The 23,476-nt window shown below is 51.4% G+C and overlaps 3 protein-coding genes across 4 annotated transcripts in view; 2 read left to right on the top strand and 1 right to left on the bottom strand.

Moving 5' to 3' along the window:
- Positions 1–4,142: 4,142 nt before the first annotated feature.
- LOC121346696 (D(1) dopamine receptor-like) lies at positions 4,143–5,587 on the top strand. Its single transcript, XM_041424726.1, has one exon. It carries the CDS (start codon positions 4,289–4,291, stop codon positions 5,585–5,587), a length of 1,299 nt encoding a protein of 432 aa, XP_041280660.1. The 5' UTR covers positions 4,143–4,288.
- Positions 5,588–9,308: 3,721 nt separating this feature from the next.
- Positions 9,309–19,925, top strand: R3HCC1 (R3H domain and coiled-coil containing 1). Of its 2 annotated transcripts, XM_041424835.1 has the most exons (9): positions 9,309–9,319; positions 9,660–9,716; positions 10,267–10,382; positions 11,344–11,481; positions 12,070–13,153; positions 13,314–13,486; positions 15,995–16,065; positions 18,050–18,145; positions 19,711–19,925. In XM_041424835.1, exons 3-9 carry the CDS (start codon positions 10,288–10,290, stop codon positions 19,857–19,859), a joined length of 1,806 nt encoding a protein of 601 aa, XP_041280769.1. In that variant the 5' UTR covers positions 9,309–9,319; positions 9,660–9,716; positions 10,267–10,287; the 3' UTR covers positions 19,860–19,925. The 2 variants fall into 2 exon arrangements, with proteins under 2 accessions (XP_041280769.1, XP_041280770.1); XM_041424836.1 differs by lacking the exon at positions 9,309–9,319 and having other exon boundaries at positions 9,670–9,790.
- A 931-nt stretch (positions 19,926–20,856) lies between these two features.
- LOXL2 (lysyl oxidase like 2) overlaps positions 20,857–23,476 on the bottom strand; it is a 57,259-nt gene continuing 54,639 nt past the window's right edge. Inside the window, exon 14 of the mRNA XM_041424834.1 lies at positions 20,857–21,852. Coding sequence (XP_041280768.1) covers positions 21,773–21,852 — 80 coding nt within the window. The 3' untranslated portion in view covers positions 20,857–21,772. The remainder of the gene's footprint in view (positions 21,853–23,476) is intronic.

Here is a 23,476-nt window from a genome sequence, read left to right as displayed (position 1 = left end):
GTGGCACTGGGGGTGTCCCCAGGGGCTGTGTCCCCTCTGTCACCGCTCACCAGTGCAGGCTCCTGCCAGGGGAGGGGGGAGGCTGCAGCTCACACTTCCCCCATGGAATGATGTACAATGACTTGAAGCTCTGTATTCCTTTCCTCTGGAAGTAAATGGGAGAAAAACCTCGGTGTTTTCTGCCTGTGTGTGACAGAAGGGGAGGGGAGGGACCCGAGGGGCTCTGGGGACTCCTGTGCTTTGTCCCTGTCCCAGCTGCTGCTCCAGCTGTGCTGGGATCCAGGGATAGTCCTGGGCTGCTTTATCCAAACCCAAACTGAGCAACTGCTCCACCAGACTTTACCCTGGGTTCAAAAAGCCCATTATTAAATATTACCATGTTTAATAATTGTCTGGTTTTCCTGAGCAGGCTCTGCTGCTTTTTTGGGTGGCACTGCCTTCATTCCTGGTGCCATTTTGGACACAATTCCTGCGTTTCCTTATCTTCTCCCTTCTTTTTTATCACTCTGCATCTCACACCTGCACTTGGAAGGCTCACAGTCCCAGCCCTTTGCCTAAACCACTTTGCCCATGGAGAAAAGGAAATCAGTTCTTATGAGCCCCTTGGTTTTGTGCCAGACAATTCCTAAAGCTGATTTTGGGGCAGTTTTTCACCCAGCTTCTTGTTCTAATTGTAACTGAGCAGCCCAGACTGGGAGCCTGGTACTGGTTTTCCCTCTGCCTGAAGAAAATGGATGTAAATTGAGTGGCCTGGTGTATAAAAAACCAAATTTCCCTCTAAAACCACGATGCCTGAACCTGGAATCCCCAGGCTGTTGATGCTGTTTCCTCTGGCTGAGGTTTGATCTGATCCCTGGAGAGCTCCCATGGATTTTTTTACAGGGCTCAGGTCTCACCTACAACCTGGATTTTTGTTTTTAAAGTCTGACTCCTCCTCCTTTCTCCCCTGATCTCAGAACTTGTCCCTTCCCTGGAAATTCCTGCAGGAATAAACACTCCCCTGTAATCCTGGGATGCATCAGCTGTGCTGGAAGTGACATTGAGGAGTTAAACCCGAGCAGCTGCTGCTTTATTTGGAGTGGCTGGTAATTTTCTGCCTTTGATGCAGAGTGGGGGATGTAATCAGGGTGCCTGAATGGAGAATTTTCAGGATATTTTGGTGAGACAGCAGGGAAAGGAAATCAAGGGCAGCCTCTTGCTGGGTGAGGAAATTAAATATAAAAACTTCGAGCTGAATTGCCACCAAACGAATCTTTTCATGCTGGAGAACTGTTTAAAATTGTGCTTAACTTGAGCCTGGAGAAAAAATAGCTGCTGAACTGTTGATTATCAAATAATGCAGCTGCCTCAGGGGAGGAGATCTGATCTCTCCCAGGAGGAGCTGCCCTGGGAGCTGCTGGCTTTGCTTTGTGACAGCAGAACCTGCAGGGATTTCTGCAGCAGGCGTGGTCCGAAATGCACAGAAATTGGATAAATTGAATCCCATTCTGTTCCAGGGATCCCATCCCAAGGAACCCATCCCAAGGATCCCATCCCATCCCATCCCATGGATCCCATCCCATCCCATAGATCCCATCCCATCCCATGGATCCCATCTCATCCGACGGATCCCATCCCAAGGATCCCATCCCATCCCATGGATCCCATCCCATCCCATCCCATCCCATCCCATCCCATCCCATAGATCCCATCCCATCCCATGGATCCCATCCCATCCCACACCACCCCAGCTCCAGCGGAAGGGGAGATCCTTTCCTGCAGCCTCAGGTTGTACCAGGGGAGGTTTAGGTTGGAAACTGGGACAAAATCCTTCATGGAAAACATCAGGCACTGGAATGGTGGAATCACCATCTCTGGAGGGGTTCAAAATGTCTGGAGGTGGCACTTGGGGACACGGTGTGGGGGTGGCCCTGGCAGGGCTGAGGCCACACTTGCACTCGATGGTAAGAAGGTCTTTGCCAACCTCAACAGCTCTAGAATTTTATATTTTGGAGCTCCCAAGGAGGAGGAGCTGATTTGTAGCTCAGAGAAGGATTTCCTGGAAGCCTCCTGGCTTGGGATGTGCCACCATGAGCTGCCACTGCCACCCTGTGCTGTGACTTATGGAGGGGACAGATCCAGTGCCACCACTGCTGGGCTGTGATGTGACAGATCAGTGCCACCCTCTGCTGTGTGACAGATCAGTGCCACCTTGCCCTGTCACAGGGCACTGCCACCACTGCTCACCCGGACAGCAGGGAAAGCATCCCGGTGTTTGTTCCTGAGATCCTGAAAATCTTTGTGCCCAGAGCGGGGGTTGGGAGGGAAATGCCCCGTGGGGCACAGAGGGCAGAGCAGCCCTGGGGGACAGGGATCTGCCAGGGCCTTGGGGTATCCTGGGCGGGAAAGGTCCCAGACACCCCAAATCCCACCCTGGGGCGGTGCCCAAAGGCTCCTGGAGCCCCGGCAGCCCCGGGGCCGTGCCCGTTCCCTGGGGGCTGTCCCAGGGTTTATTCCCCCCGGGAAGAGCCTTTCCCTGCTCTCCGGCCCTGCCCAGCCCCAGCTCCGCGCTTTTCCCTGCCGGGATCCCGAATTCCCGAGGGCAGGAGCCGCTCCGTGCGCGGCCGCTGGTGCCATCTACCCTCGCTCCCCGGCGCTGCAGCCGCCGCTAATGAGGCTTAATTAAACCAAGCTGTGGCCGTGACAAGGGGACAGCGAGCGCCCGGACACCCCGAGCGAGCCCGGGCTGTGTCTTTAGGGAATGTCGGCTCCTTGCTGGGAAGGGATCGGGGCAGGTCCTGCTCTCCCCGGGCTCAGCTGAGCCGGCTTGGGGGGATGGATCCGGGTTTAGGAATCCCGAGTTGGTGGATCCGGGTTTAGGAATCCCGAGGTGATGGATCCGGGCTCAGCTGAGTCGGCTCGGGGGGATGGATCCGGGTTTAGCAATCGCAGGGTGATGGATCCGGGTTTAGGAATCCCGAGGTGATGGATCCGGGTTTAGCTGAGCCGGCTCCGGGGGATGGATCTGGGTTTAGCAAACCCGGTGTGATGGATCCGGGTTTAGCAATCCCAGGGTGATGGATCCGGGTTTTGCAATCCCGGGGTGATGGAACCGGGCTCAGCAATACCGGGGTGATAGATCCGGGTTTAGCAATCCCGGCTGCCAGGGCCACCCCCACACCGTGTCCCCAAGTGCCACCTCCACACCTGACTGCAAAAGGATCTTGACTTTCTGGTTAATTTTTCCAGTTATCCCTGAGGTGAAAGCTGACGTGGAACGAGCTGGGAGTTAAGGAAATAATTATGAACTTGAAAGAAAAGCAACTTTACACCACTTTACTGAAAGTAAAATCTGTTTATCGAGGATTAAAAAACTTATCCACATGATGATCAGCATCCTCACTGGTTCTGCAGGTAACCTGTGCTGAAAAAAGATCTGAGGCTGCTTTGTGTGGGACTTGCAAAAAGAAAAACTTCCAGGTTTGTACAGGATTTTTAGATGTGGTTTTTTTCATTTTTTTTCCAGGAGAAGGAATTTTGCAGTGGACAATAAATGCCAGTTTTGCACCAGCTCAGGGCAGGGAGGAGTGATTGGTTTGGGGTCATCTCTGAGCTGTGACTCAGCGCCTGGGCACTGAAATCAGGCACCTTTTGTGCAGAAATCACCATCAATTCCTGTGCTCATTTGCATTGAGGACCCTCAAATCTGACTGGAATGATTATTTTCCCCCTCAAACCTCTCACTGAATTCCCAGTGACTCACCCTGTGGATTCACAAGTCTCCCAGCTCCCAGGGGCAGAGGCAGATCCCACCTGAGCCAGCTGCAGAGGGATTTGGCTCCAGAGGGAAGAGCAGCCGGGCTGTGAGCAGGGAGGGGCTGCAGGAGCAGAGGGAGCTCAGACCCCTCTCGCTCCCGGCAGCGAATCCCAGCCTGGCCATGGATGGGATCTGGGAATTCTGCAGCAGGCACAGGATCACCGGCAGGTGAAGAGGAGAGAGGAGAGGGAGGAAGATTTGCAGCAAAGGCTCCCCAGCCCCGGAGGTGAGTTCTGGCTCCCGGGAGCAGCAGAGGAAGGGAACTGGAGTGGGAGGCAGGAGGGAAAATCCAAATTCCAAAAATCCTGTTGGCAGAGACCTGGAAAGGACCGAGAGCTTCCAGCTCTTTTCCTGTGCTGGCAGCAGGACGGGATTGCAGCTGGGGCTTCAGAGGTGCTGTGGGAGCAGGGGAGAAGGGAAAACGGGCTCTGGATGCTGATGGAGCCTTGAGCAGCTGAGAAACCTCGGCAGGACGGGATAAACGGGGAAGCCATGGATGGGTTTTACCCCTCGGCAGGAGGAGCTGGGCAGGACGTGCTCAATGCCACCAGCTGGGCAGGACAAAGACACTCCCCGCTGTCCCTGCGGGTGGTGACGGCCGCCTGCCTGTCCCTCCTCATCCTCTCCACGCTGCTGGGGAACGCCCTGGTGTGCCTGGCCGTGCTCAGGTTCCCACACCTGCGCTCCAAGGTCACCAACCTCTTTGTGGTCTCCTTGGCCGTGTCTGACCTGCTGGTGGCCGTGCTGGTGATGCCCTGGAGTGCTGCCAGCGACGTGCTGGGCTTCTGGCCCTTCGGGGCTTTCTGTGACCTCTGGGTGGCTTTTGACATCACGTGCTGCACGGCCTCCATCCTCCACCTGTGCCTCATCAGCCTCGAGCGCTACTGGGCCATCGCCGACCCCTTCTGCTACCAGAGGAGAGCGACACAGCGCCTGGCCTTCGTCACCATCGGGGTGGCTTGGCTGCTGTCCCTCCTCATCTCCTTCATCCCCGTGCAGCTGCAGTGGCACAAGGAGCTGCCCAGCCGAGAGCAGCTGGGGTTTAACGGCTCTGCGCAGGAGGGGAGCTGCGATTCCAGCCTCAGCAGGACCTACGCCATCTCCTCGTCCCTCATCAGCTTCTACATCCCCGTTGCCATCATGCTGGGCACCTACGGGCGCCTCTTCCGCATGGCCCGGCGCCAGCTCCGCAGGATCTCCTCCCTGGAGAGGCCGGCGGGACGCGCCCGGAGCTGCCCGGGCAGCAGCGACTGCCCTCGGGAAACCTCCCTGAAAAACTCCCTCAAGAAGGAGACCAAGGTGCTCCAGACCCTCTTCGTCATCATGGGCGTCTTCGTGTGCTGCTGGCTGCCCTTCTTCGTGCTCAACTGCCTGGAGCCCTTCTGCGACCCTGAGCCGTGCGTCAGCAGGGCCGTGCTCAGCACCTTCACCTGGCTGGGCTGGGCCAACTCCGCCCTCAACCCCATCATCTACGCCTTCAACGCCGAATTCCGCGGGGCTTTCGCCTCCCTGCTGGGCTGGGGCTGCCCGTGCCGCGGCAGCGCCGTGCAGACCGTGACCTTCAGCAAGGAGCTGGCGTCCTTCCACCCCGACAGCTCCGAGCGCAGCGCTCTGCAGACCCTCAGCCCGCCCCAGCTGCTGCCCCACGCTGTGCTGCAGGTGGAAAATGCCGAGATGGCCTTGGAGAGGGTTTCTCTGGGCTCCTGCCCACCTCAGCACGCCCTGGCTGAGTGCGGAAGCCCCGTGTGGCTGGGGAGGATTCCCCCGCTCGCCAGCAGCGCCTTCCATTGAGCCTGGCTGGGAGAGGAGCGGTGGGAAGGTCTCCAGCAGAGAGGGGAGCTGGGACGTTCCTGCCACGCCTGAGGAGCTGAGGATGATGAGGGTGTTCCACTCTGTTTGAATCCCAGAGTGGTTTTCCAGGTGTCTCCAGCCCTGTTTCTGTAACTGAAATTTGGGCCCAGCCCAGGTGGGCAGCTGGGATTTGTGTTGCTGCTTTCTCCAGTTCACCCATGGTTAAAAAACTTCACTTTCTGCAAAAGATGGAAATGGCAGGGCTGGAATTCCTCTTTCCCGGTGACTTCAGCTGAGAGAGCAGAGATGGTTGGGTGTCCTGAGCCTCTCCGTGGTCAGGAAGTGAAAACCCAGCTGTGCCTGAGGGGAGAGGTGGCTTTGGCCACTGCCCTTGTCCTGTGGCCACCAGCACGAGGCTGCTGGATGGGGACTGGCCAAATCCTGCTCCCTGGTTGCCAGCTGCTGCTGGCAGAGCCAGGCATGCTGCCTGGAGCTCCATGGGGCCATGCTGGGCTGTGTGGCACCTCCAGCCATGGAAAACCAGCGGATTATGTGGGAAGGAGGTGATGGATTTCCCAGGATAACTCTGCTGGGCTCAGCTCTAGCTGTCCCTGTCCTCAACAATTCCACGGATTTCCCAGGATACCTCTGCTGGGCTCAGCTCTAGCTGTCCCTGTCCTCAACAATTCCACGGATTTCCCAGGATACCTCTGCTGGGCTCAGCTCTAGCTGTCCCTGTCCTCAACAATTCCACGGATTTCCCAGGATACCTCTGCTGGGCTCAGCTCTAGCTGTCCCTGTCCTCAACAATTCCACGGATTTCCCAGGATACCTCTGCTGGGCTCAGCTCTAGCTGTCCCTGTCCTCAACAATTCCACGGATTTCCCAGGATACCTCTGCTGGGCTCAGCTCTAGCTGTCCCTGTCCTCAACAATTCCACGGATTTCCCAGGATACCTCTGCTGGGCTCAGCTCTAGCTGTCCCTGTCCTCAACAATTCCACGGATTTCCCAGGATACCTCTGCTGGGCTCAGCTCTAGCTGTCCCTGTCCTCAACAATTCCACGGATTTCCCAGGATACCTCTGCTGGGCTCAGCTCTAGCTGTCCCTGTCCTCAACAATTCCACGGATTTCCCAGGATACCTCTGCTGGGCTCAGCTCTAGCTGTCCCTGTCCTCAACAATTCCACGGATTTCCCAGGATACCTCTGCTGGGCTCAGCTCTAGCTGTCCCTGTCCTCAACAATTCCACGGATTTCCCAGGATACCTCTGCTGGGCTCAGCTCTAGCTGTCCCTGTCCTCAACAATTCCACGGATTTCCCAGGATACCTCTGCTGGGCTCAGCTCTGGCCCTCCCTGTCCTCAGGAACTCGTTCTGCAGGTCTGGCCACCTTCCCTGGAGCCCGGCGCTGTGTTTGGGAGCAGCTCCTGTCTGGAGCTGTTGCAGGAAGGATTTGGTGGCTAAAATTCTGCTTTATTCTCCCTCTGATTCCCTTCCTCCTCCATTTCACGACGGATCCTTCTCCAGAGCTGCCTCATTTCGGTCACAAAGGCTCTTCAGGAGCTCTCCTGCTCCCCAATCAACCTCTGGAAGGTTCTATCTCATCAGAGGGGTCAGGAACAGCTCCGGGCTCCATCCCAGCCCCGGCGGTGACTTTGGGAAGGAGGTTTGATCCCTGCCTGATTAAACCCGGCTCATCCCGGTGAATCCCAGACATCCTCAGCTCCCCCTCCCCGGCAAACAGGCAAACAAAGGGAGAAATCAGCCAGTGCTGATTACAGAGCCCAGTGCTAATTACAGAGCAATAAAGCAGAGCCCAGTTAGAGCAGGACCAGCACGGGAGGGGATCCTGGCCTCTGGGATTTTTCTAGGGAAGCACTGACAGGATTCCACAGCATCCACGGCATCTCCCTGTGGGACAGCCAGGAGGATTTGGGGTCAATCCAAAACAATCTTGGGGTTTTTCAGCCTAATTTAGAGAAGGAATTGTTGGTCTGAGATGGGAATGATCATCTGGAACCCCTCAAGGGACTGAGTTAATCTGAACGCTGCTGTAATGTTTGTAATTAATATTTATAATTCAGGGTGTTGTGTGGTGCTTGGAACTCCTGGCTTGGCAGCAGGAGGGAATGGGAGCACTCAGCTTTTCCCAAAACTGTTCTGGAAGAGTTTCTTGATGCCTGTGGCAAAATTCTGGGGCTTAATCCAGGATGGTTTGTAAAGGGATGGGGGGAAAATAGCCAGCTCGGTGTGTCTGTGAGGAACAGGGTGAACCTGCAAAGGAAAGACAACAAAGAGGGTGAAGTGACTCTTTTTGTGCCCTATTACTACCTGTCTTTAATTCTTTAATGAAATTAATGTGTTTAATTATTGTTCATTTTCCTGTAGCAGCTCTGACCCAGCAGCAGAAGGGACCAAGTGGTGACAGAGCCAAGCCCAAACCTGCCAGGCCCTGGAAGAAATCCCAGTGTGTTACAGACATTCCTGTGGGCAGACTGGGAAATGGGAACAGCTCCAAACTGGTGGGACTGGGGCTGCCTTTGGCACAGACCCCCCTTGTTCACCTGGCTGCAGGATGCAGCTCCTTTTTCACTTTCCCCCTTTTTTCCTGCACAGGTTTCCTCTGTAATCCCACCAGGAAGTGTCTTCCTCCTTCTCCTTCTCCTCTTTTCCCTTCTCCCATCCCGAATTCCACACTCGGGTGGTGAAATTATTCCAGTCTGGGGCTGATCCCAGAGCAGGGATTGAGGCAGGATTTGTGCCTGACCCTGCTCTGTAATCCCCGAAAACCACGTCAGTCCTGGAGCTCCGGATGTGCCACGGGTGACCTGGGGACAGGTTCTGGGTTTTTTGGGTGAGGAGCAGAGGGGCCTGAGAAAAGTGATATTTGCAAATGAGGGAAAGGAGGAAAAACATCAAATCCACGTGGAAGTCAGCAGATAGAGGGGAAAAATTGGAGGTTCTTCCTAATCCCAACCATTCCATGATTTCAATGTGTTTGGCTGGGGCAGGCAGGGAGAGTGTGGGAATTGACCCTGTGCAGGTGATGTGGAATTGTGCTGCTTTCCCAGCTGGAATTGCAGGGAGACAGCCTGAGACAGGGAATGACTGCTGACCTTAAAGCGACTTTTCAGCAAGAAAAACCCAGGAATTTTAGGAAGAATGGACTTAACAGAGAAAGGGGGAAACGAGCTCAGGAGAGGATAACGGGATGTGGCTGCCGGGGGTTGAAGTCCTGCCTGACTTTGCTTCCAGACTGGAAACCTGCTCCTCTTGTCAGGAAAGCCGAGGCCTGGGGGGTTTCCCAGGAAAACCGAAGCTGGGACAGTGTCCCGGGAAAGCCGAGGCCGGGAGGTTTCTCAGGAAAGCAGCTCCGGGCCGGCTGAAATCAGCCCCGGCTGCCCCAATCTCCGCGGCGGCTCTGGAGCGCTCGGAGCCGAACGCGGAGAGGGGGACGGACCTGCCCGGAGGGTTCGGGGAGAGCAGAGCCAGGAGCTCCGCCGGCAGCAGATGGAGCCGGGAAGGGGAGGAAGAACCGGGAGCGAGCGGGACAGAACTGGGATGAGGGAGAAGAGCCAGGACAGGCCGAGAGGAGCCCAGACCGAGCGGAACGAGCCGGGACGGGGACGGAAAAGCGGCCATCAGTCAGGGGGAGCTGGGACGGGGCGGGACGGTCCGGGACAGAGCGGGAGGAGCCGGGGCCCGGCGGGAGGAGCCGGGATCGAGCGGGAGGAGCCGGGGCCGTGCGGGAAGAGCCAGAACCGGGCGGGAGGAGCCAGAACCGCGCGGGAGGAGCCGGGATCGAGCGGGAGGAGCCGGGGCCGGGCGGGAGGAGCCAGAACCAGGCGGGAGGAGCCAGATCCCGGCGGGAGGAGCCGGGATCGAGCGGGAGGAGACAGAACCAGGCGGGAGGAGCCGGCACCGAGCGGGAGGAGCCAGAACCGGGCGGGAGGAGCCGGGGCCGCGCGGGAGGAGCCGGGGCCGGGCGGGAGGAGCCGGCACCGAGCGGGAGGAGCCGGGGCCGGGCGGGAGGAGCCGGGGCCGGGCGGGAGGAGCCAGAACCGGGCGGGAGGAGCCGGGGCCGGGCGCAGGCGCCGCGCCGGTAGCCGCTGCTCGGCCGGGCCTGGCGGTGAGGACGCGGCGGGACCCCGCACGGGCCGGGCGGAGCCGGGGGGACAGCGGGGCTGCGGGAGCGGGGGCGCGGTGGGTCCGCCGGGATTGGGGGCGATGGGGGGCTCGGCGGTGGGGTGGTGGTGGTGATGATGATGGTGGCGGGGACAGGAGGCAGCACGTGGCGCTGTGGGTGCGCTGGGAGAAGGGGGGGGCAGGGGCATGCAGAGAGCGGGATGGGGGTGTCCGGGAAAGGGGGATAACGCAGTGCAGAGATGCTGGGGATGGCCAGGGCAGGGGGGTTTTGGGATGGCCAGGGTAGGGGGGTTTTGGGATGGCCAGGGCAGGGGGGTTTTGGGATGGCCAGGGCAGGGGGATTTTGGGATGCCCTGCGATGGGGGTTTTGGGATGCCCAGCGATGGGGGATATCGGGGTGCAGACGGAGCCAGCACAGGGGCGGGTGAGATTTGTAGGGGGTGCTGGGCACCCATGGGTGAGGGGTCGTGGCTATCCCTGTCCCTCCACGTGTGCTCTGTCCCTGTCTCCACGTGTGCCCTGTCCCTCGGCAGGCCTCTCTGGCGCTGCGCTCCATGGATGGCGTTTTCCTGTCGCCCAGCGAGGATGAGTTCGTGGGCAGGATCGCGGAGGAGCTGGAGCACTTCATGGTGCAGGGCCAGCACCAGCGGTGGGTGCCCGCCCGGCTGCCCCGGGCGATGGGAGCTCAGGGACACCTGGGGACCTTGGGCTCGGGCTTTGCATCGCTTTTTGGGGTGAAAGCAGCAGCGTTTGGGGTCTGGCTGTGGAGCTGCAGTGCTGGGTGTGTGTGGGATCCCCTCCCCAGGTCATGTCTTCAAGCAGGGGTTTGTGGCCATTGGTGGCTTTTGCTCATCCTGGGCTCACCTGGGTCTGTTCCCAGTGCGGTGACCTTTGGAGCCCTTGAGGTGGCCAGTGCCAGGGTGCTGCACAGGAGCAGGGGTGGCAATGCTGAGCTCGGCTCCCTGCCAGCTTGTCGTGACCTTAAATATTTGTTTCAGTGCTTTTTTTTCTTAATAAAGTGTTTGGCAAAGAAATTCCCTGTGCCGTTGTCAAACGCTCGGGGACAAACCGTGTGACAGCAGTGACATTGAACTTGGAGTTTATTTATCCATCCTTGGTTCATTCCTGGTTTCCGTGTGGGAACTGGATTTGTAGAGAAATTTTAAAGTTTGATAGAAGGTTTATATAGTATATATTTGTCTACAAATTTTGACAAAAATACTGATTTAGAAGGGTTATAGCATGAGATAGATATTGTTGAGAGAGAAATGAAATTAGACTCAGCCTGGGAGGGAGGGGGTCAGTCGCAGCTTTCTGCTGGTGCTTCCCAGCCTTTCCCATCTGGATACAGCAGGAATTGGGGTCCAGGCCAAGGCCTTGGGGTCAGGCATTTCCAGCCTCCCCACACACACTCCATTTGATGTGTAAAATGTGTCTGGCTGCAAATCTGGGAAGACATTTGTGCTCTTTAATATCATCAAGTCCTGCTTGGCTTTTTTCTGATTTAAATCCCGTGCTGGGAAGGACTCAGACATGAGGTTATTGCATTTTTCCATCATTCCCATCCCTTCCTGCACATTTCTGATGCCTTGAGCCCTCTCTCCTTTCAGAGTGCTCCTGTTCCCACCCCTGTCCAGCCGCCTCAGGTACCTGATCCACCGGACTGTGGAAAACATGGAATTGCTGAGCAGCTTCTCGGTGGGAGAGGGCTGGAGGAGGAGGACGGTCATTTGTCACTCGGCTGTCAGGTGAGCTGTGATCCATTGGGTCAGGGCTGACAACGATCGTGGAATCCTGGAATGGTTTGGGAGGGACCTGAAACTGATCCCAGTGCAACTCTTTGTCACCTTCTGGGGGCACGTCCCACTGTCCCAGGCTGCTCCAAGCCCTGTCCAGCCTGGCCTTGGACGCCTCCAGGGATCCAGGGGCCACCCCACCTGCTCTAGTAATTCCATCCCAGCCCCTCACCCTCCCAATCTCCCATCCATCCCTGCCCTCTGGCAGTGGAAGCCATTCCCTGTGTCCTGTCCCTCCATCTCCTGTCCCCAGTCCCTCTCCAGCTCTCCTGGATCCCCTTCAGGCTCTGGAAGGCACTCTGAGGTCTCTCTGGAGCCCCTGGAGCATTCCCAGCTCTCTCAGCCTGGCTCCAGAGGGGCTCCAGCCCTCGGATCAAGCACACAGTCACAGTGTCCCATTTAAGGTCTCCATTACCAATGGCACCTCCCAGACCCTAAGGAACAGCGGGATTTTCCCTTTGGCAATTTGATGCTCTTCTCTGGCAAACCCCACGTCCCTGGGCTTCCCCTGCTCCCCTCTCACCATCCCCTCCTTCCCAGGCTTCCCAACGAGACCTCAAACGACCAAAAAGCCGGGACCAACCCCGCTCGGCCGCAGCGCCCGGCGCAGCCCTGGGGCCGGGGGGGCCGGGGGTCCCGGCCGCGCCACGCCGGGGACACCCACGGGGACAGCCCCCGCGCCTCCGTGGGCTCGGGCAGGATCACCAGGCCGCCCAGGAAGAAGCCAGACAAAGCCCTGTACGTGCCCAAAGGGATCCGGAAAAAGGCGAATTGGAGGGAGCGGGAGAGCCCCGGGGCGGAGCCCGACGGGGACGCGGCTCCAGGAGGTGAAAACTGCCCCAGAAATTCCATCGGGGACACCCAGCGGGAGCTGGGCGAGGGTGGAGGCAGCCCTGGGAAGGAAGAGCAGGTCCCGGGAAAAGGCAGCGCTGAGCATCCTCTGTGTGAGGAGAAGGTGCCATCCTTAGGGAACAGCGGCGATCCCTGTGAGCAGGGAAGTCGGGATAAAGACTGTTCCCATTCCCCGTCTTCTGCGCTCAACAAACACCCAGCCGAGGCAGGAGAGGAAGAGTCAAGCCACGCCAGCACCACCATTCCAGAAGGCAGCGAATTCCAGGGCCAGCTGCAAGAGGAGAACCAATCCGGCCGGGATTCCGGAGGGTCGGAGTGTGGGAGAAGCTCCGTCCCTTTGGAAAACCGTGGTGGCAGCAGGACAGACCCAGCCATGGCAGACCGGGCTGTGACTGACCCCCCAGTCCTGGAAACGCAGACCCCGGAGGGCAGCAGGAGCCAGTCCCCCCCTGGAGAGCAGGATTCCCGGAATTCCGAGGGAGGCCGGGCTGTTTCCACGCGGGAGAGCCCCAGCGCTGGGCAGGTGGAGCAGCAGGCCCCGCAGAAGGTTCTGGAAGGCCCACGTGAGGCTCTGGCTGCTCCTGAGGCGCTCCACGGTGGCGATCCCGGCGCTCCGGGGCGGATCCGCGGCGGGAAGGAGGAAGAGGAGGACGAGGAGCGCTCGGACGTGGCCGAGGCGCTGTGCCGGGGCCTGGATTTGGCTGCGGGGGACAGAGAGGGGACACGGCAGAGCGGCCTCGAGGACGACTGCACAGCAGAGCTCCTGGCAGAGGTGATTGAGGGAAAATCTGGGAAAAGGGGACAAGGAGTCGCTCCCTGGGAGGAGATTCCGTGTCCTGGGTGGGGCTGGCTGGCCGAGGTGAGGATCGGGGGATCAAACTGGAGCCTGGCTCCTTGTCGGATGTTCTGATCCTCGGTTCGGGTCTCCCCAGATCGTTGGGAATTTGACGGTGAAGGACATCAGCGTCGAGAGGATCAGCGTGGATTATCCCGGCCACGGAGAGGCCCAGCTCAGCGAGGGGGACTTGGGCCACGTCACCGAGATCTACGACTTCCCCTCGTCCCTGAAAACCGAGGATCTGATGGGAATGTTCTCGGATTTCCAGTGAGTAACTGAGCAGGGCAGGGAGCGCGGCAGCCGGGGACTGCCCACGGAATTCTGAGCTTTGGTTTCACTCCGTGTGCCTCAGAGGGGCTTGGCCTGCAGTTTAGGCTTGGTTTAAAGCCCAGCTTTACTCACGTTTCTGGCTACAAAATTCTGAATTTTATTTTCAGCTTCCCCTCTCTGTGTGCCTCAGAGGGGCTTTTCCTGCAGTTTAGGCCTGGTCTAAAGGCCAGCTTTACTCACGTTTCTGGCACCCAAAGTCTGAATTTTAATTTCATTTTCCCCTTGGCTTTTCCTGTAGTTTAGTCCTGGTCTAAAGCCCAGCTTTACTCCACATTTCTGGCACCCAAATTCTGAATTTTAATTTCATTTTCCCCTTGGCTTTTCCTGTAGTTTAGTCCTGGTCTAAAGCCCAGCTTTACTCCACATTTCTGGCTACAAAATTCTGACTTTTAGTTTCACTCTGTGTGCCTCAAAGGGGCTTTTCCTGCAGTTTAGGCCTGGTTTAAAGCCCAGCTTTACTCCACATTTCTGGCACCCAAATTCTGAATTTTATTTTCAGCTTCCCTTCTCTGTGTGCCTCAAAGGGGCTTTTCCTGCAGTTTAGGCCTGGTCTAAAGCCCAGCCTTACTCCACATTTCTGGCACCCAAATTCTGAATTTTAATTTCATTTTCCCCTTGGCTTTTCCTGCAGTTTAGGCTTGGTTTAAAGCCCAGCTTTACTCCACATTTCTGGCACCCAAATTCTGAATTTTATTTTCAGCTTCCCTTCTCTGTGTGCCTCAAAGGGGCTTTTCCTGCAGTTTAGGCCTGGTTTAAAGCCCAGCTTTACCCCAGGGCTCTAGCACCCAAATTCTGAATTTTAGTTTTACTTTCCCCTTGGCTTTTCCTGCAGTTTAGGCCTGGTATAAAGGCCAGCTTTACTCACGTTTCTGGCACCCAAATTCTGAATTTTAATTTAATTTTCCCCTTGGCTTTTCCTGCAGTTTAGGCCTGGTCTAAAGCCCAGCCTTACCCCAGGACTCTAGCACCCAAATTCTGAATTTTAATTTCATTTTCCCCTTGGCTTTTCCTGCAGTTTAGGCCTGGTCTAAAGCCCAGCTTTACCCCAGGGCTCTGGCCTGTTCCCCACAGCCAGGCCTGGCCTGGCTCCATCCAGGTGGAGATATTTGGTGCTTTTTTGGGGATATTTTTGTTGGTTCCTGGGTGATTCCATCGGAGGTTCCGAGAAGGGCTCAGTCCTGGGGATGGGATTGGGGAAATCCAGGGAATGAGCTTGGATTAGAGAGTGAGGGCCCAGCTGGGTCCAGCTCTGAGCTCCTGTAAAAGGCACCTTTCCCTGTTTTCCTCTCTTGGATAATTCCTGGATTAGATGGGGAAATTCCCTCTACAGACCCCTTCAATTAAACCAAATAAACTACATTTAAAAATGAAATTATTTTTTAAAATTACATTTTAAATCATTCTTCAGTGAGAGCAGAGCTGAGTTCATCTCCTGTTTTCTTCCCCCTCTTTTGAGATAATCCCTGGATTAGATGGGAAAATTCCCTCTGCAGATCAATTAAACCAAATGAATAAATAACATTTCAAAATTAGATTTAAATTATTATTTACAACTATATTTTAAATAATTCTTCAGTGAGGGCAGATCTGGGTCCAGCTCTGAGTTCCTCTCTTGTTTTCCTCTCCCTTTTTTGGGATAATTCCTGGATTAGATGTGAGAATTCCCTCTTCAGATCCCTTCAATTAAAGCCAATAAATTACATTTTAAAATGATATTATCATTTCAAACTATGTTTTAAATAATTGTCCAGTGAGGGCAGCTCTGAGCTCCTCTCCTGTTTTCCTCCCCCTCTCTTGGGATAATTCCTGGATTAGATGGGAAATTTCCTTCTACAGAGCAATTAAACCAAATAAACTACATTTGAAAATGATATTTAAATTATTCTTTGAAAGAATAATTTGTATTTAATGGTTTAAATTTATATTTTAATAATATTTAAATAATTCTTCCTGCATTGTGTGTGCTTCCTCAGATTTCTTTTCCACTCTCTGGGAGTGAAGCAGAGCTGGAAAAGGACAGATCCAGTGGAGCATGGATTGGAATATTTTGGAATATTTTGGAATTCCTGCTCTCAAATTCCCATTTTCCACTGACTCTTTATGAGATTCCACCCCAAAATCGCTTCACAAATCCCTTGCTTTTTATTTTTATGCCTGGGGAGCACTTGAAAAATGGCAATATTTTGGTGCCAGAAGCCAGTCCCTGAAACTGAGGCTGGGTTTGAGACAAAAAGGAGAATTCTGGGGCAATTCCACGTCGTGGCCTCGAGCAGGGCACATTTAATGGCTTTTTTTTTTCCTTCTTTTCCTGCCCTTTCCCCATTTAAAATGGGAATAATGCTTTGGGAAGCTCCAGGAACCTCTGAAAACCCCTCCTGGGCTGCTGGGTTTTATTTGGGCTTCGTTTTTCTCGACATTAATTGAAATTATTCTCTTTTCTTGCAGCGAGAGTGGCTTCAAAATCCAGTGGGTGGATGATACCCATGCCCTGGGAATCTTCTCCAGCCTCTCCACAGGTATTTGGGGTGGGGCTGAGGCAGCCCAGAGCTCCCCAGCCCCTGCCCAGTGCCCTGAGATTTGATTTATTTTATTTTATTTTATTTTATTTTATTTTTTATTAATTTATTTTAATTTAATTTAAATTTATTTTTATTTTTTTATTTTATTGTTTTATTTTATTTTTTAAATTTTATTTTATATTTTTTATTTTACAGTTTTTTATTTTATTCTAGTCTATTTTATTCTATTCTATTTTATTCTATTCTATTTTATTCAATTCTATTCTATTCTGTTTCATTCTATTCTGTTTCATTCTATTCTGTTTCATTCTATTCTATTCTATTTTATTCTATTTTAATTTCTTACATATTTTTATATTTTGTATTTTTTCTATTTTTGTGTTTTATTTTAATTTTTATCTTATTATATTTTATTTAAATTGATATTTTAAAATATTTTTATATTTTATTTTCTATATTTTACTTTTTATATTTTATTTTTATATTTTTATATTTTATTATATTTTATTTAAATTGTTACTTAATTTTACTTTTTAAATTTTTTTATATTCTATTTTTTTATATTTTAGAGTTTTAAATTTTATTTTAATTTTTTTTCCTGTTCCTTTCCATCCTGGGAGGGTTTGGGAAGCTGGAATTTCTGGGATGGGATATGCAAACTGATTTTTAAATGCCTTGGATGCAGCTGAGTGCACTCTTAGAAATGACTAATTATAATAATGATAATAAAGTGGCTTTTCACTTTTTTTTTTTTTCCATTTTTTGTCTTTCATGACTTGAAAAAAATCCAGTGAACATGCAGTCACCTCCCAGGGAGGGGGATGGCACCAAAATCTGGATAAAGTCATTTTTTTGGGAGGACAAACGCCCCAAGTGCAGCCAGCCCTGGAGGAAGGGGTTCCTCTCCCCTCAGCTTCTGCTCTTTTGTTTGGGATTTCCTCTCAAAGTGCCAAAACTCTTTTAAAAACCCATTTTTTCCTATTTTTTGGGATTCCTCCTGAGGCTCCCACCGTGACTTCAGCTGGGTCAGCCCCAGCCTGGAGCAGCTGCTGAGATCACTGAGTGCTTTTGTGCTTTCTGGGGGTTTTTTGTGATGGGGAGATCTTAGAAGGGTTTTGTGTTAGGAACGAGGGGTGGATGGGATTTTTGTACCTTTGTGGAAACTTTATTTGTGTTTTTTTTGAGATCTTTAAAGATTTTTGTGTTAGGAACGAGGGATGGATGGGATTGTTGGTTTTCCAGTTTAGGTTGTTTATTTTTCTCTGATTAAACTTCCTCCATCCTAAACTTTTTCCTCCATCCTAAACTTTTTCCTCCATCCTAAACTTTTTTCCATCCTAAACTTTTTTCCATCCTAAACTTCTTCAATACTAAACTTTTCCTCCATACTAAATTTTTTCCATGCTAAACTTTTTTTTTTCCACTAAACTTTTCTTTCCACACTAAACTTTTTCCTCCACACTAAACATTTTCCTCCACACTAAACTTTTTCCATGTTAAACTTTTCTTTCCACTTTAAACTTTTTCCTCCATCCTAAACTTTGTCCTCCACACTCAATTTTTTCCCATCCTAAACTTTTTCTTCCACACCAACCGTTTTTTCCATCCTAAACTTTTTCCTCTATCCTAAACATTTTCTTCCACACTAAACTTTTTCTTCCACACTAACCACTTTTTCCTCCATACTGAACCTTTTTTTTCCATCCTAAACTTTTCCCTCCACCCTAAACATTTTCTTCCACACTAAATTTTTTCCTCCATCCTAAACTTTTTTTCCCATCTTAAACTTTTTTTCCCATCCTAAGCTTTTTCCTCCATACTGAACTTTTTCCTCCATAATAAACTTTTCCTTTCCTATTAAACTTTTTCCTCCATCCTAACCATTTTCTTCCATGATAAACTTTTTCTTCCATACTAAAATTTTCCATACTAAACTCCTTTTTTCTATACTAAATAATCCCAGGTTTCTGTGTCCCTGCAGCGTCCCAGGCCCTGGGCCGCCGTTACCCCTGCCTGAAGATCCGGCCCCTGATCCACGCCAGCAGACAGGCCAAGGTCAAGGCACTCCAGAGGCCAAGTAAGGCAGAATTCCCTAAATTCAGCCCACCTCTCTTGATTTCCCACTCCTCACCAGTCCAGATGACAGGATCAATTATTTTTCTGATGGGGTTTTTAATGGATTTCCTGGCACTGAGCTGTGGTGTGGAATTTTGCTGGAATTCAGAGTGAATTTTATTTTTTTGGGTGTAATTTGCTGCTCTTTTGGAAGGGAAGGGTTGTGCTGGAATTTGGATTTTTTGGCAGGCAAAGCCATCAAATTCCCCAGGAATTTTCTCTTCCCTCTCCCCCTGGCAATCCAAAGGAAACAAACCCAATCTCGTGGTTGGCATAATTTTATTCAGGAAGGAGAAATGGTGAAGCTGAGCCATGATCATCAGTTGATTGATTACCATTGATTGATTGATTGATCGATTTCATTGCCTTTCAATCACATTGATCAGGTCCAGTTGCCACAGGAAAGCAAAGCCATGAACCTCAGCAGCAGCAGAGACTCTGAACCAACAATTCCTGGCATTTTCCAGCTCACTGCAGTCAGAATAAATTCAATTTGAATGCTTTAAAGGGACACTGTCACAGTGACAAATTCCTGAGTTTCAGCACTGCTGCGTTTAAAGGAAACATCCAAAATTTGCTTTATTTGCATCTCCCCTTCATCTGTTTGGTTTTTTTTTTAAATTTATTCACTATTCTGAATCAGGTTAAATGAAAATAGAATTAATTTATTATTTAATTAATAATTTAATGTAGTAATTAAACATAAATTCTGTCGGTGTCCACTTTCAATTGATTATTTTCCAAACACAAATTTGGATTTTTATTAGCTGACAGTGTCTCTTTTAAAAAAAAAATTTAATGAATTTTTTTTCCCCTTAATGAATGAAACTTCTGGAAAAACAAAGCCCCCCCTTGCTGTGTAAATAACAACTACAAATTGATAAAAATTAATTAATTAAGGAATCCCCATATCCAAATTATTGTGGAGGTGGTGAAATTTTGGTGGATTTCCTTGCAGATGGAATTGCAGCAATCCAAGAAATGGAGGGCACTGACCATGGGGCTTCCCAAATCATCTGAAATATTTGGATATAATTGAAAATGCAGATTTTTTTTTATTTTCCTTGCTGTTTTCCAAGGATTTTGGCAGCTGCTTCGAGGAGTTTCAATTGGATAAATGGATAAATTGCCTGGGTGTTTCCAGGCATGGAAAGGGATGGCATGTTGGGAATATTGTCAGTTTACAGGGATGGGATGCTGGGAATTTTGTCAATTCACAGGGATGGGATGTTGGGAATTTTGTCAGTTCACAGGGATGGGATGCTGGGAATTTTGCCAGGAATAATTCCTGGGAGAGGATGGGGAACAATTTTCCCCACAGCAGCAGAACCCTGAACCTTTATGGTGACCAAACAACAGAAAATGTAAAATGTGGAATTCCATCATCCTGAAAAAAAACCCCAATTTATTCACCGAGACCAGAAAGATTTCATGTCAGTAAACGAATAAAACAGCAGGGAAAAAAGCTGATTTTTGGGATTTAACCAGGAATTTCTCCCTGGGTGAATTTTTCCCGTTTTTCCCCAGAACTGCTCCAGCTGGGGAAGGAGAGGCCGCAGACGGACACGGCGGTGGCCAGGAGACTCGTGTCCCACGCCCTGGGCTGGAGGCACAGGCAGCACGAGGCCACAGGGACTGAAGTTTTCCAGGCAGAATCCTTGGATCAGGAGGAATAATCCCAAAAAAACCCAAAAAAGGCTGTAAAGATGAGCATGGCTGTGCTATTAAATGCATGCAGAGCAGGCAGCGCCACGGGGGCGTTCCCTTAGGGATCAGCTTGGGAGAGTTGGGAATGGGAATTCTTGTTGGGGTTTTTTTGGAGCCCTGGGAAGTGCTGGGATTCTTTGTTGGGTGTTTCAAAGCAGCTGGGGCACCTGCAGGAACGAGGTGATTTCTTTATTCCTTGTTCCTGCTCTGTTTTCCAACAAAAAATAGGCATTAAGAGTCAGAAAATTGGGATTTTTTTGGGCCAAAATTCAACTCTAAGCAAGGGCAGGAGTTCAAAAATCTGTTCCACGTTTGTTGTAATGTTGCTGTTCATATATCCCAGAAAACTGCCAGGCAGTGAATCCAAGCTTTAGGGAATTTCTTACTTATTTACAGAGTTTCAAGAGCCTGAACTTCCCTGTTGGTGAGGAAAGTTGGGATCTGCTCATTAGGGGGGAAAAAACCTCCAGATTTGTGCTGATGTGCCCAGAGCTGGGTTTAAAGTGAGCTTCCACCCCCATCCCAGGCTCTGCTCGTGCTGCAGTCTGGAATTCTGAGGAATAACTGGAATTTTCCAATTGCCAGGGGTTAAAACCCTTTGCCAGCCGCCCTCTGGGGCACTGGAGAAATGACAAATACTCAAAATATTTCTGCATTTTGAAGCCTCACAGCATCCCTGTGAGGTGGGGTTTGGGGGAAGTTTGCAGCCACTTGGAATTCCCTGTGGAATCAGCTGGAATTCCAGGTAACTTTGATTGTAGAAGAGGGGGGAAAACTCCCAAACTTCCAGGAATTGTGAGGAGAAATACACCAAGGGCTTCTAAAGTGATTTTTTGTTTCCAGGGAAATGGATTTTATTGGAGCTCTGTAGCAAAGCGTGTCCTCAAACAAACAGAGGAGCACCGGGAATTCCCACAGGAGCAGATCCCTGGGGATGAGAGGCACAAATTCCCTCTGCAAGGTGCACAAGGATCATTCATCCTTGAAAAAAAAGATGGAATATCCAGTCAGGAGGTGATTCTTGGATGGGCACAGCACCTGGTGGGTGGAGGATCCCTGTGGGATGGGAATTTCCAGCTCAGAGGCCTCATCCCTGGGAATCCGCTGAGTTCTGGGTCACTTCAGGGAGCTTTGATTTCATGGTGAGATTCCATGGTCAGATTCCATGGTCAGATTCCATGGTCAGATTTCCTGTGAGATTCCATGGTCAGATTCCATGGTCAGATTTCCTGTGAGATTCCATGGTCAGATTCCATGGTCAGATTCCCTGTGAGATTTCCTGTGAGATTTCCTGTGAGATTCCATGTGAGATTCCCTGTGAAATTCCCTGTGAAATTCCACGTTCTGCTCCCCTCCGGAGCGTGGCCGTTGTTGGATCCAAGCGTTTCACTGCAGTATTAAATTCAGCTTTACACTGTTCTGCTCACAAAAAGCTGCTCCTTTTTTTTTTTTCCTATTTTTTTTTTTTTTAATTTTTCCTTTCTTTCTATTTCCTTGCTAATCTGGAGTCAGTGCTGAGGAGGAGTGCAGGAAGCAGCAGCACAAACAGGCATGGGGAGTGGAAAAGAGCTGAAAATTCCCAAATAATGCCTTGGAAATGAAGGATAAAGGCACTTTTGGGTGGCTGGCACCCAACCTGAGGCGAGGAGTGCTGCAAAATGTGGGAGAAATCTTTGGAATGGTGAAGAGCTGGAGCTGAGGAGAGCTGGAATTGCAGGAAGGCACCGAGGGGTGGCCTGAGCACCTAAACTGGGGAGGGAGAGGCTTCTTCAGGAATGATTCACCTGAAATTCAGAGTTTGGTGGAGGCTCCATTTCCTGGGGTGCAGTGGTTCGGGAAGGGCCGGAGCAGGAGTCCTGGCTTCCTTAAATTAGTGGGAATTCTACCGGGCAGACACGTTGTTATTTGTGAGTCCCCTGAAGTGCTCGAACTTCTGCTCCGTCTCCTCGCTGAAGGAACCACCTGGAGAGGCCACGGGGAGAGCAGGGGTCAGCAGGAGAGGGAAAAGCAGTGGGAATGCTGGGAGAGGGTGGGAAAAACACTGGGGAAAACCAGGAAAGGGAAATAGGCTTGGGATCGCTGGGAGAGCATGGGGAAAACCCTTGGGATCAGCAGGAGAGAATGGGGAAAACACTCGGGAGCGTGGGGAGGGGGAACAACCCTTGGGAACACTGGGAGAGCACAGGAAAGCATTGGGAACACTGGGAGAGCACGGGAAAGCACTTGGGAACACTGGGAGAGGGCAAAACCCTTGGGAACAGGGGGAGAGGGAAAAACACTTGGTAATGCCAAGAAAACTTGGGAAAAGCTCTTGGGAATACTGGGAAAGTGCAGGGTGAACAGGGAAAAGTGCTTGGGAACAGCAGGAGAAGGAAAAACTTGGGAACACGGGGGAGAGCATGGAAAAAACTCTTGGGAACACGGGGAGAGCACAGGGAAAACACTTGGGAATACTGGGAGAGGGAGAAGCACTTGGGAACAACAGGAGAGGGAAAAGCCTTTGGAAAATGGGGAGAGCATGGAAAAAACCCTTGGGAATATTGGGAGAGCACGGGGTGAGCAGGAGCAGGGAAAAACACTTGGGATCACCAGGAGAGCACAGGAAAAACACTTGGGAACAGGGGGAGAGCATAGGGAAAAACTGGGGACTCCAGAAGGGGGAAAAACCCTTGGGAACACCCGGAGAGGGAAAAACCCTTGGGAACACTGGGAGAGCATGGGAAAAACTGTTGGGAACACTGGGAGAGGGAAAAGCTCTTGGGAACATGGGGAGAGCACAGGAAAAACCCTGGAGAACACAGGAAAAGCACTCAGGAACACCAGGAGAGCATGGGGTGAGCAGGGAAAAGGATTTGGGAACACTGGGAGAGGGAAAAGGACTTGGGAACATTGGGAAAGTAATGGGAAAACCACTTGGGAACACCAGGAAAGCACAGGGTGAGCAGGGAAAAACCCTTGGAATACTGGGAGAGGGAAAAGGGATTGGGTGGAACCAGTGCCCTGGAAATGCAGGGCTTAAAGGTTTGGGTTAATTAAATGAAGTTTTAATTAAATCTTGCCCCAACTGGCACAGCCAGGAGTCCCCAGGAGGGCTGGATGTGGATTTGCAAGACTGAATTACCCAAATGTCTCTGGTTTGGTGCTTAAAAAATAAAGTGAGGCCCAGCAAGGCCTGTGAGGGTGTGAGGGCTCTGCTCTGAACCAGAAACAAACCCAGCTTCTCTCTAATTAGGACAAAGTGAAAGTTAAAACCTTTATTTTTAACCAGAATTATCTCCCAGCTCAGCTGCAGAGCCCAAGCAGCAGCTGGAATGGGCTTCACTTTCCTGAACTAGGTCACAGTCTGAAATGTGACACACAAAATGAGAATTTTCTGCTAAAATCCCAACAAAATAATGAGAAAAATCTGGATTTTTTTTTTTTTTTTTTTTTCCCCAGAAAAAAACATTCCTTGAAAAAGAGAATTTTCAAAGCTGGTTTTAGTTGGAGCTGGGCAGGGAGTTGTGTGAATTCATTTTCTGTGGTAAAAACAGTCCTGAAAAGCCCCCAAGTTAATTCCATTTTCAATGGTTTTGACAATGGAATA

Source organism: Onychostruthus taczanowskii, unplaced genomic scaffold (assembly GCF_017590055.1).
Source record: "Onychostruthus taczanowskii isolate IOZ18803 unplaced genomic scaffold, ASM1759005v1 scaffold84, whole genome shotgun sequence".
Taxonomy (NCBI): Eukaryota; Metazoa; Chordata; class Aves; order Passeriformes; family Passeridae; genus Onychostruthus; species Onychostruthus taczanowskii.
This window is presented reverse-complemented; position numbering and strand designations above follow the sequence as displayed.